A 13,428-nucleotide genomic window follows, 5' to 3' on the forward strand; every position below is an offset into this window, starting at 1 on the left:
TACTTGCTTTCGAAAGTGAGTAAATTTTCTGTGTCCAAGCGAAAACATCACTTAATATGAATGAAGGAAAGTACTTCCGTTTATCTTCACTTGACTATTTTTTTATTTTGAGATGTTTAATAATATTTGTCTAATTTATAAAATTAATGAATAATTTATCTATTTTTATCCATTTTATCATTAACATTAAATACAATTCATTATCTAATGCATTTTTCGAAGCATTAAATTTATTAGATTTAAAGGATAATATGATAAAATTACCTTATCATTTACTGCTTCTTAATTTTTGTGCCAATAAAAAAGTGGACAATTAAAAATGGAGGTAATATAATATCTAACTACGAGTGGAGTTGAAAAAAAGGTTCTGTAATTAATGATCTAAAATAAATCATAAATATTTATATGGATATGAATTATTTAATTATGTGGCAAACTGAAAATTTTCAAGCTAAATTACCTTTTATATTATGAAAAAGTATGATATTTTTCTTTTTTAGATAAATTTATAAATATTAAAAAGAAATGACACATTGACTGAAACTGAAGGAGTAATACTACCTCCTCCGCCACGTATTTGGTTGTTCACTTTATTAAAAGTAGTTGTCTCATATTAGTTGATCACCTTTACTAAATTAAAAAAGTATTAATTAAATTTTTTTTCATATTATCCTACACTTAATTCTTTTTGAAAATGTTCACCTGTTTGAAATTTTTTTTAAGAAATGAGTTAGTAAAATTACCTTCTTTATTTATAATTTTTTAATTTGAGTGTAAACAGAAAAATGGTCAATTAATATGAGACGGAATGCATGTAAAGCCCTTCCGAATTCTAGAAAATGAAGACTAGCAATATATGTTCATTACTGACCTAATTAATTATATTGCGCATTATAGTCCAACAAAAATTCTATGACCTAAGTCAAACAATAAAGACTTAAAGAGTATACATAGATATCATCCTAATTATCATACACGCTGAAACAACCACCCCACTAACTTAAGCATGCATTGTTTTGGACTTAAAGAAAAGGTGAATGCAATCATCCTGATAGACTTAGGTGTAAAATTCTTACTCATCGGCTATATGGTCTTAAAGTTAAATGTGACGATAAAAGAAAACCTTGCTAGCTCATATATTGATCTCTTGCTAGCTCAAGTTAAAGACAAGTGAAGAAGATTTCGAAAAAAGATAAGAGATTTATACTTTATGTTATTTTTCAAAGACAAGGCTTATCTCCCAACTTAATGTGATAACAATGCCACATCAAAAAGACAAACGAAGAGAATAACGAATCTCTCAACATTTCTTACTAACCTTATCTCGTCGCTAAATGAACAGTTCCAAGATTAATACTCCCAGTCAAGGGCGCATTTAGGGGGTGTCAGGTGTTTATCCGAACTCTCTCGACCAAATATTATATGGTATATATAATTTTTTTTTTATTCTTTACGTGTATATATATATATATTGATTTTGAGTACTTCAAACATAAGACTAGAGATATATATTGATTTTGAGTACTTCAAACATAAGACTAGAGGTTGACGCAATGACTTAGGGGGTTCACAATTTACTTTCAGATTCTAAGTTTATATTCTTTGCACTGCATTTTTTATTTTTCAAATCTCCTTAGTGAAAATTCTAGATTTGTCACTTCGGCCTTTATCTAAATTTATATAACAGAGTTGAAATATCGAGATTCAAACTTCTAAACTTTGATCGTGAATTCAGATATAAAATTTTCAAGTTTTTTTCAAAAGTACTACAAACCACAATAATTAACATCTAAAAATATTTAAAAGACATAAACAAAATTGTTAAAAAAAAACTTGATTGACTCTTGAAATTTCAATTGTGAATCCTTGAGAGGGAGTATGCTAACAACAAAGTTATGACGAATCCATACATTATACTAACTATGTTCGGATTTAATTGTTACAATTTTTCTAATTTTATTTTCGTTTTAAATTGTCATTTTAGACAAATCAAGAAAAGACAATTAATTATTTTCTCTGTTTTATTTTTAGCATTAATAAGTTATTATCCAAATTATTTTCCAATCCTATTACTAAGCATTAGTTAATAGGATAATATGGTAAATTCATTGTATCAATCATTGTTTTTTTAATAGATATTTCAATAAAATCGGAACGGAAGGGAGCGATTATTAACTGTTATAGCTAATTAAGAACAAAACCGTTAGTACTATATTAACACGTAATCTTACACACGCATTGTGCGCGCAAATTTAGTGGAAACGAAAATCACGTGCATAAAGCAGAAAAACACAAATATCAAATTTTCTTAATCGTGTAATAGTAGTACAGTATTACACTTTAATTACTCTTTATTAATTTGAAACGAAGAAAACAATATAAGCACGCATGTGATCGTGGACTTAATTATAACAATGTTTATTCTTGTTTCAGTTCTAAGATATAATCGAACAATGACACTGCTTCTAAAGTATAATCCCACGGCTTCTCTCAATAAACATAGGCCAACGGATTTAAGGACACTCGCGATTAATTATCAATTCTCTTCTGCGAAGTTTGATATATACTACTGCACTGTTCTTTTTAGTACGTTTCAATTTATGCAAACATGTTTTCTTTTTTCATCCGTTTAAAAAAGCTTAATCAAATTTATACATTTAGGAATACTTTGATTCAAACTTCTCTTCTTATGCATAATAAGAATTTTTTATAGCCAACCAAATATAATAACATATTTAAGAACACAGTTACAAGTTTTAAAAAATCTAGTATCCACACGCATATTAGGGTGACATGTATTTAAAATTAGACTATAAGTTTCAAAATTTTTCTTTCTGAATTACATTCTATTTAGTCAAATAAATTCATATAAATTGAAACGAAGGAAATTGAAAATAATTAATTTTCTTGTTCACAACACAACAAACTTAGCAAACACTACCAAAATAGACTAAGAATTCCTTTTTGATTCTTTTTGACTTGGCCCTTTATTGGAAGGACCTAAGATTAGGAAAATCTTTTGGATTGTCCTTTTTGTAGTAAGAGCCAAACCGGTTTTGTTATCTGCGTAGAATCAAACAAATGGGGTCTGAAACCAAAGATTAAGATGCTGGATATATAAATTAATCAAAAATAGTGAAATTGATATTTGCATGGGGCGTGTAATGGCGGACTCAGAATTTTTATTGAGGAAGTTCAGAAGTAAATATATGGACTAGTCAAAGGAAGTTCAACAGGTACTATATATATACATAAAAATATTTCTGACCATGTAAAAATGGGAATACGGTTCCTCTCCATTTTCCCCAAGTTCCTATCATGATTGGTGACATATGGCATAGTTCAAATTGAATGGGTAAGATTTAATTATTTTAAAGTAAATTTCTAATCATGGTTTAGATAATAAATACGTTATATATTTACTTTAAAAGATTATTGTAATTCCACAATCTTAGCAACATAATATCTTGTACGTAAATATAGCAACAAAAATTCTTTTCATCCTAATTTTTTTTCAACACATGGTTCATCTTTTAATTTCTATTTAAATTAACCTTTTAATTGCATTTTTAAAACTCTCTTTAATAATTACTAGCTATTTTATTTTCTTTAAAATAGGAGAGCCGATAAGTTTTCCTATTTTATTTCACTTATGTTTCCCCTATTTTAAGGAAAATAAAATAGATAATTGTTAAAGAAAAAGTTTTTTTTTAAAAAAAATAATTTAGAATACGAGAGATTTCTCATTTTCTCCCTATTTTATTTCACCTATTTTTTTAAAAAAAAAAAAATTAAAATATCTAATTTTTAAGATAAAGGTCCAAAAAAGGTGATAAAAAATTAATCTAAAATAAAAGATTCGATTATTTCTCCTACGTTATTTCACCTACTTTAAAGAAAATAAAATAGCTAATTGTTAAACAAAAAGTTCCAAAAGAAAATTAAAAAAAAAAATTGACAATGAAATTAAAAGATGAAATTCTTGCATAGGAAAAAAGTAGGAAGAGAAAACTTTTTGTTGTTTTATTTATGGACATGTTGCTAAAAATGTGGGATCATAATATTTTTTTAAACTAAATATATAATGTATTTATTGTCTAAACTATAGTTAGGGTTGTATTTTAGAATAATTAAATCTTACCCATTCTCACTAATCAAGACAGGAACTTGGGGAAAATGGAGAGAGTGAAAATGGAGAGGAGCAGATCCCTAAAAATAGTATAATTTTCCGACGAATGGAGTTCGGATGAACTCTGAATTCAATATGGCTCCGCCACTAGGGCGTGCATGCATGGGAGTCTACGGAATTTGTCTCTTTTGAGATATGCTTTAATTTTTTAGCCGCATCCATCGGTTGATTGGTAGACTTGGAAAAATACTTTGGCCTTAATTTGGGTAAATCAATTTTGCAGCTGGATATTCCAGCACCTAAAGCCTGTAATCCACTGGAAACAGATGTTATTTTATGTTTTCCTTCTCCTAATTTAGGACATTCAATAACAAAGAAAATGAAACTATGTCAAGCGTATTAGTTTAGTTGAGTGGTGGCCTAGTGGTACTTGAGATTTACTTCTAAAACCGTGAATTCTTTTTGTCTTCCCCGTGAAAGTTGGCGTCTTAGCCTGACTTCATGAGCTTAATCAATTTTTGAAATAGTAGACATTCAACATTCGTCTAGATTTCAATAGAAATTAAGGTTTACTGTCTGTTAGGCGCGCAGCATTCCCCATATTCAAAGACTCAAATTAAGATGCCTACAGAAAAATAGGCCATTTGGTGCTACATTTGCTTATGATGATTTGATTGCTAGGAATTCACTGGAAACAGTTGTTACTTCTTACTTTTATTTTCCCTTCTCCCTTTTTAGGGCAATCAATCACATGGAAAGTGAGACTTTATGTCAATTACCATACAAGTTTAATTAGTTTAGTGGTGTTTATCCATAAACTAGTGATTCAGGCACATGGATTATGATGATGACCAAATAGAATGTTCTTGACTTGCTAATGAACGCAATAAAAAATAACAAATAAGAATAACAAATTAACAGGTAATGAGTAGAACAGATCAAGTAAATCTTATTAAATGGTCTCTTGAGGAATTGTGTCTAGCAGTGTGTCACCGAGAAAGCAGAGCTTGAGAGTAAGGTTACATTATAGTCTCGACACTCAATAATAACGTCTTGCACGATTTACGCCCTTCGTAATGATCCCTATTGGCATATTTGAGCCGTTACGTTCATGGTTGTGAAACTGCCAGATTGAAACCCAAATTTTTCGAAAACGGTTGTCGATGGGGCTTTATCTAGACCGGTCGCTAGCACGCTCCCGTCTAGCTATCTCGCAGGTAGATGTGCCTGCATCTTGCTTCGGATCTCCAATGGACAAGAACACCTTGCTGGATATGACTTAAGGTTGTACTCACTGTTAACTCCCGCTGAGCTGGATCTGATAAGACTTTGATTGTCACGCGTCACCTTCTGATACGTCCAAATTTCAAATCCAAATTTTGACCCATACAAGTGGGACTTGCAATTTACGTATGAAAACATGAATTCTTTTTTGTCTCTCCTATCAACGTTGGCGTTTTAATCTGACTTCATCAGCTCATTTGGTTCTTGAGATCGGAGATTTGAATATAATTAAATCTTTGAATCAAAGGTTAAATGTGACCATTGAGGTCTAACATTTCATTAGGTACTTAATAATAGGAACAAGATTTATTGTCTGTCAGCTGCGACGTTTCCCTAGTTTCTAAGAGATGCCAAAATAAAATAGGCCAACCCCATTTGCTTTCGACTGGGCGATAAATATACGTTTAATTAGTGAAGACAAACCTTTTCTCATAATGTGTTGAATACAACTCAATATGAGGTATGCAGCTCTTTTAGGGCTCATTTGGCACGAGAGATATTAATTTTAGGATGAGTTCATCCCATGTTTGATTGGAATAAAATAGGGAGATAGCTTATCCTGAAATTAGTTATCCATGATAACTTGTTTTCCAACCAACCAAGCCCACTCTAGATCAATTGGCATGTCATAACTTTGACTTTGTACTTAAAATTTTTAGTTACTTCTAACGGCAAGGCATTATATAGTGGCCCTGCAATAGGGATGGTGATGGCTAAAATCACGGAAAGTACAGGGCCTGTCCTCTTCGAAGAAACAGAAAAGCAATAGCATAATGAAAATTACTTGAGGTTGACACCCTCGTAGATGGGGGCCAATCTTATTTTTTCAGTCCTATCACCCTTTAAAGATCCAAGTTTTCTTTGGTTGCTTAAAGGTTTAATGATGGGAGTTATTGCCAAACCTTGCTTCAGACATTCCAACAGACCACGCTCCATATTCTCCCACTAGGCTAAAGGTAGGGTAATTGATGATAATTCAGCCACAAATATAACAGACCGACTCTTACTCCTCACCAAATTAAAACTGTCCGTACTGAGAATATTTAAGGACCACACTTGTTGGTCCATACATGAAAAAATATCCAGGAAGCAAGACTAGCAAGTCTGAAGCAATTATATCAAAGGTGTAGTACCAGTGCACCATGTTCACCAATATGTAACATTTCCATCATATTGCTCCCGAAATGCTACCGTACTGTTGTGTTTCTCCTTTTCTGACTTGAAGATCTTTGGCACCTAAAAATGCAGAGATGAGACCTAAGAGAGATTCATAGAACGATTAGTCGATAAACACTAAGTTGTATGAGACAAAGACAACTCTCATTCTGCAAATAGAGTACATAAACAAAGTAGGCTCCTCTACATGTGACTGACTACCGCTAGCATGAGTATTGATATCGACATACAAAAATACAATAGTCTCATCAAACAACTAACTTTGTGGATCAATGTCAAACTATTACATGAGTCCTCTAGATTCATTCTGCTCCAACAAAACTAGTCATTCTACACTCGACCATTTGACTTGTAATAAACAAAGAATTTTCTAAAAATTAAACACCCATATTTAACTAATACGAATAATGATTTGTTTTACATGAAAACTTTACTAATTAATCATCACTGAAGAGGGGGGACAACAAAAACTGTTGATGATGCCAGCTAAGAATGATGAGGCCCAAGTGTCTTACCAGATAAGTATCAAATGGAGAACAGAGTATGAAGTAAACAGAAAAAAAATAATACAAGGTAGCAGTTCTAAATCACTTCCAAGAGCAAAATCAATTTTCCAAGGTATATTACAATGGTTCTGAAACCCACATGCTACTTTGATGCTCTAGCATCTTCAAGGTGTAATTCTACAAGCACCACTTTCAACATAACCATCCTACAGACATTACTCCTAGGATCAAAACAGCTTCAAGCAAATTAGGAGCGCGATCTTTCCCGAGCTGGAGGTGAACGACTGCATCACCAGCAAAATGATTGAAGTACAACACTTATTAGGACAATATCATAATTTAGAACAGGCAACGGAGCACAGAGACGCCAAAAAGGAAGGCCACACAAAAGGCAAGTAAACTAGTAAGGTGCAAACCTCCTGTATCGCTCTGAACTTCCCCTCCCATCACGTGCAGGGCTTCCTACTGGTTCAAGTTTAGGACTTGGGCTGCTGCCACGATTATAAGCATTTGGGCTATATTTCTCGCTTCTCTCCCTTTGAGGACTAGGACTGGGTTTATTGCCATAACCAGGACTTCTGCTTTTCAAAGGGCTGCTGCTCATAAGGCCATTTCCTGGATTTGTTCTCTCCCTGCGAAGGCTAGGGCTACAGACATTGCCATGACCAGGCTTTCTCTCCTTTTCTACAGCTGGACTATTACCACGGCCATACTCAGAATTCCTTTCCCTATGATTAGGACTTCGACTAGGGCCACGACCATAACCAGGACTTAGCTGATCTCTACCACGACCAAAGTCAGGACTTGGCCCATCTCGACCACGGCCATATTCAGGACTTAGCCGATCTCGGCCACGACCATAGTCTGGACTTGGACGATCTCGACCACGACCATAGTCTGGACTCCGCCTGTCTCTTCCATAAGGACTATGAGATCGGCTTCGGTCATAACCTCTCCTAGGTGATCGATCATAGGTTTTACCAGGACCATATCCATCTTTCCTATCATCATCATCTTTGATTGCATACTCCACTGTGATAACTCGGTCCATCAGCTTACTGCATTTAAACATGTAACAAGCAATCAAACGAAAGGTTAGGTCAAATTAATGTGGAAATTTGGAAACTACATGCCCAATTCCAACGAAAATTTATGAAAGCATATACCTCATATTCGTTGCATCCAGGGCTCTAGTGGCATCCTCCTGTGTCTCAAATTGAATAAATGCAAAATTCCTCCGGATCCTTGTATTGAGTATTTTTCCATATGGATCAAAGTGCCTTTCCAGATCCCTTGTCCTAGTATTATATGGATCAAAATTTATGACAAACAACGTCTTGCAAACTCTGACACTTGATGAAGATTTACTAGAACCCTCAGGCTTCCTGCCTCGTTCTTCCTGCAGCACAGCGAAAAACACAGCATAAACATGTGGTTTGGGGTTGGGGTTGGGGTTGGGGTGGGGGTGGGGGTTGAAGGCACAAAAATGGATTACCTTTGACCACTCAACACGAAGCCTCCGACCCTTTCTGCCAAATTCTATTCGGTCAAGCCCCCGAATAGCATCCTCTGCATCTCTTTCATCATCCATATAAACAAAAGCAAAACCTGAAGTTTGATCCAAGAAATAAACTGAAGATTAAACAAAAACTCAGTTGGTGATAACAAGAATCCTCAAACAACGGATTCCACTACTCTTAAATGCTCAATAAGAAAAGGAAAGATAACCTCCTCTTTTTTTTATAATTAAGGAAAAATAACTCTATCTAGAAGATGTGCAAACCATCTAATATTTCATCGCATTACAATCACTCTGTCAAATATAGAAACTCTGACCATTAAAATCAGCAACAGACCTTCAGTAGTGGACTAAAGATGCCAGGGAAAAGTGGATATCACATGATGGGATAATGTAAAAGAGTGCCTTCTCCATTTTAAACTGCTGCCTCAGCTTCGAGGTCGGCATTGTGACAAGTCTGAAAGTGAAGGCAAGGCAAAATTCACGAGGAATAGAGGGAAATAGTAACTGAAGATAATATGTGATTGTGATGACATGATGGATCAGAGAGTTCTTCTCGAAACAATCAGGAAACGCAATAGACACCATCCATCAGCAATGGGTATGGACATTGCAATGTTATCCTGCGCCAAAGAATCGGTTGAGTATGGGGGTCTACACTTTAAAAAATACACTTTTTTTGGTAAAAATATCCTAATACCCCACCAAACTCAACAGACTTCTGCTGTTGAACCAAATGAGCAGACTGGATATCCCATCCAACATAGCCACAATGTAAAGATGGAATGCAGCACCCACATCAGACCAAATTGTGGTCATTTGAGCAGTGAAACCACAGAACGGGCCAAGAGTTGTTATAGCCATGTTCATATTTCATCTCCCAATCACTTTGCCACCATCAGCTTCATTGTTACAAGGAACCTTAACAAGCCGCAGACTTCACATAATCTTACCCAATCTCATTAGGTAGTCAATAGTGGTGAGCTCTGTGTTACTTGGATTTCAGACAACTTTGTTTAGCTGTATATATATAATTGATGTACCATTGACAAAACACACCACTTGGCCAGACCATTTGATGCCATAGAACTTATTGCCCATATTTAAAAAAACATAACACATAAAAGAATATACAGAAAATGAATCTGATTATGTACAACCACCCTAGTAGATGGAAATCACCCAGGCTCCTACTGCAGGAAGAAACTCACTAGCAGTAAGATGTGCATGTACTAAGAATTACTCCCTCTGTTCCTACATACTTAGTCACCTTTTTTGTTTGCACACCCCTTAAGAAAAACATTAACTAGAGAGTAATTTGACTAAATTACCCTTATTTATTACTCATCTTTAGTTAATACTTCTCTCTTCTGCACATATTAATATCTGTATATATTTATGACTACGGGTAAAAGTGGAAACAAACAACTAATTATGTCTTGAATTTTTAAAATGACAAGTATTATGAATATTTATTTTTAATAAGGATGACAAATGTTTAGGAGCAGAGGGAGTACATTCTAAGATACACAGAAGGAAACAATAAGACCTCGTTGGGGAGGTGTCACATACAAGTAGTTAACACCTAACAAGAACCAATTAATCAAGTATATATAATTTTATCAAACAGAACCCACTATGTGGGAATATACTGGGTTTGTTGTTGTTGATGTATATAATTTTACCAAAAAATCTATCAAGTATGGTACACCATAAATCTAGGGGTTAGTGTCCATAACAAGTTATCGCCACAACTTAAACTCGCCACAAGGTCCATCATATCATATCCAAAAAGAGAAAATAACAGAATAAGGTTAGAAATAAGACAAGTGGCACAGAAAGAAACTTGACGAAGTGTTACAATCTTACCAGACTTCATATCCACCCTATCAACCTTCCCGTATCTTCTGAAAAGCTTTTCCAGCTCAAACTGTCTGGTCTCAAAATCGAAGTTACCACAGAAAATTGGCCTCATCCTTCCTGAACAGAAGATGCCCGGACTTACTAAACCTGAGACGAGACAAGTAGATGTGTTGGCTACAGGTGATATGAAAAGAACAGTTTCATCTAACTTTATAACTAATATGATTAATTGTAGTAGAGCAGCCGTGCATTTAACATCTGCACATGGATTGTGTTCAGATTTAGATACACCCTTCCATTCAGCCAATGCTAAAATGAATATGTAGCCTATAGAAAGGAGATGTTCTCCATCCATAAAATTATCAGTGAGATCACATTAACTAAACCTGAAACAGTTTGTACATGAACTGCTAAACAATAGATCCTTTTACAATGTAAAAAATCACTGGCTTTAGATGGTTTACTGAGTTGAAATCAAACTCCAATCTCTTGGGAGGATCATTTGACCCTTTGCCTGTGGCACCCGACACCCTTTTTCATAACAAAATCACTGGCTTAAACTATAAAGTCATCTTAAAATGACATCAATTCCAATTCAAAAACCTATTACTCATTAACAAGACCAATAGTCACTTATTATACTCCTAAAGATTTGAAACTCGCTATCTTAAAAATTTTAAATGTTAAACGAACTATCCTCTAAGCTTTCTTCTTGAATTTCATTTTCCACCTTGCATACACCTCGACTATTCCACGGATACCTGATGTGCTAGCTTTGTGTTAGCACATTTAAGGCTTTTAGCTTGAAGTAATTGTAAGTTCTTAAGTAACTATTGTTGTTTTTTATCGTATTTCATGTGATTTTGCAGGGAAAGTCAAGATGTATGAAAACCATGACAAGAAGAACATTTTTGGTGAAGTGATTTTGAAGCTAAGTATTGAAGAAATTTAGTTGACGGCTTTGGTGACAAGTAGTCAACCTGTTGATAAGTTATTAGAGGAAGTCGTCACCCACAGACAGATTCTATATGCTGAAGAAGTCAAGTTGACGACTTGGTTGAGTAGAAGTCGTCACCTGAAGACAGAACATAGATGCTGAGGACTCAAACTGACGACTTAGATGACAGGCTATCAACAAGTTGATGAGCTGTCAACTTTGTCGTCAGCTATGGTGTATGGCTTTTGAATTTCAAATTCTGAATATGATGGGTATTTATAGAAAATCTTAGGTTTTCATTAGGCGTCTTGAACTTATTCCAAAACAGCAATTTTTACATTTGGAGTTCTTAATTTTGAATTCAGATTTCGAATTATTGTTTTAGTTTGGGGAATTCTCTATTGAACTTGGAAGAGAACAATTTTCAATTCCATCTTTTGTAAGTTAATTACTTTTGAATTATGGATTTAATCTATACTATCTCTTTCTATTTGATGAGGAGCTAAATCCCATAACTGGAGTTGTGGGATCTATGAGTATTGTTTTGTTGATTTAATAGTTGGCTAAGAATCGATTTACTGTGGGATCATCTTAATAATTCTCTTGTAATGAATGTTTTCGATTGGTTGCAAACAATAGATCTAGCCTTATGTTGGTTTGCTTGAATTGAGAAATCAATTAAAGAGAGTGAATTATCAACGGGGACTTGGAGAGACAAACTTTCCATCTAATGATCAATGTTGTAACAAGATTAATCAACTCGAGATAAAATCAGTGTGAATAGAGGGTATCCTAAGTTCGAAAGAATTAGGGAATCGATTATCTAAGTAGGTTGAAAAACACTTGGATAAATCATCGATAATGATAATTTGGTGCTTCCCACAAGTATTGAGAATCTAACTATTATTCGATAAGAGTGAATACTCATAGTGATCACAACTCTAGTTTCACTACATCATTGATTTGAAATACTGCAATATTGACTTTAAGTTGCTAAAACAAATTGAAACATTAACAATTGATTGATAAAAACCCCCCAATCAAAAGACACTATTAACTAGTAGTCGATTTAATCACAAATAGTCTTGATTAACACCATATTTCCTGTGGGATTCGATCCCAACCTAGTTGGGTTATATATTTGACGACGACCGCTTACTCTCTCATGAGAGAGGTGTAATTTGGGCGTATCAAATTTTGGCGCAGTTGCCGAGAAATACGGTTGTCAATTAAGTATGTGATAATTGACTCTTCATTAAGTTTCCTAATGAAGCTATTTGTTGTACATGCCACGAACCAAAAGGTCACGAGAACCATTATTACCTGTCAACCCGGACCTCAACTAATCGAGAGAATGGCTGACCAACAAGAAGCTGAAAGATTAGCTGTTTTGGCTAATGCTCAAGTTAACCAACAGAATGCTGGATTACCAGAGCATGTACCCAATGCGGACGATGAAGATTTGGGTGATGATGAGTTGGTTGATCCTGCAAATAGGCGACGTGCTGAAAATGTTATACCAGCAAATCGGAATCGGCAAGCAAGAGGTAGGATGCATCAACAGCCTGTTGTGCATTTTCCTTAGATGATGCCTATTTGGATGGAGCTGGAGCTACCAGAGCAATCATTCCACCACCACTAGTTCCTAAGGTGAAATTTAATATCATCAGCACTATGATCCAGCTACTTAACTTGAAAGGACTCTTTGGTGGATTACCTGGTGATGATCCAACTCTGCATTTGGTGAATTTCATCAACATTTGTAAGTCGTTTGATAATCCTGGAGTGGGGCAAAATGCCATTGGTCTGAGATTATTTCCACCGTCTCTGTGGCTGAATGAGTTGGCACCCGATTCTATAACAAACTGGAGGCAACTGAAAGGAGCTTTCCTGGAAAGGTTCTTTCCGCCTTCCAGAATGTTACAGTTGAGGGATGAGATCAGCAACTTTAGGCAACTGCCTATGAAGCCTTGCATGAAACATGGGTGGGGTTTAAAAAGAAGTTGACTCAATG

The 13,428-nt window shown here is 34.7% G+C and overlaps 1 protein-coding gene across 6 annotated transcripts in view; it reads right to left on the reverse strand.

Annotated features, from left to right (window-relative positions):
- Nucleotides 1–6,398: 6,398 nt before the first annotated feature.
- Nucleotides 6,399–13,428, reverse strand: part of LOC107863339 (serine/arginine-rich splicing factor RS31) — a 24,101-nt gene continuing 17,071 nt past the window's right edge. The window contains exons 2-7 of one of the 6 annotated variants that reach the window (XR_001672166.2): nucleotides 10,484–10,624; nucleotides 8,591–8,703; nucleotides 8,262–8,494; nucleotides 7,512–8,153; nucleotides 7,235–7,379; nucleotides 6,399–6,649 (exon numbers count right to left, since the gene is read on the reverse strand). Coding sequence is in view for 4 of the 6 variants with exons in the window: in XM_016709221.2 (XP_016564707.1) it covers nucleotides 6,601–6,670; nucleotides 7,512–8,153; nucleotides 8,262–8,494; nucleotides 8,591–8,703; nucleotides 10,484–10,589 (1,164 nt within the window). In the remaining 2 variants the exon portion in view is untranslated. Of the gene's footprint in view, nucleotides 6,671–7,066; nucleotides 7,380–7,511; nucleotides 8,154–8,261; nucleotides 8,495–8,590; nucleotides 8,704–8,951; nucleotides 9,072–10,483; nucleotides 10,625–13,428 lie in introns of those variants that run through there. The other 5 variants (XR_001672167.2, XM_016709225.2, XM_016709221.2 and 2 more) reach the window with 5 other exon arrangements.

The sequence above is a fragment of the Capsicum annuum genome, chromosome 3, assembly GCF_002878395.1.
Source record: "Capsicum annuum cultivar UCD-10X-F1 chromosome 3, UCD10Xv1.1, whole genome shotgun sequence".
NCBI lineage: Eukaryota > Viridiplantae > Streptophyta > Magnoliopsida > Solanales > Solanaceae > Capsicum > Capsicum annuum.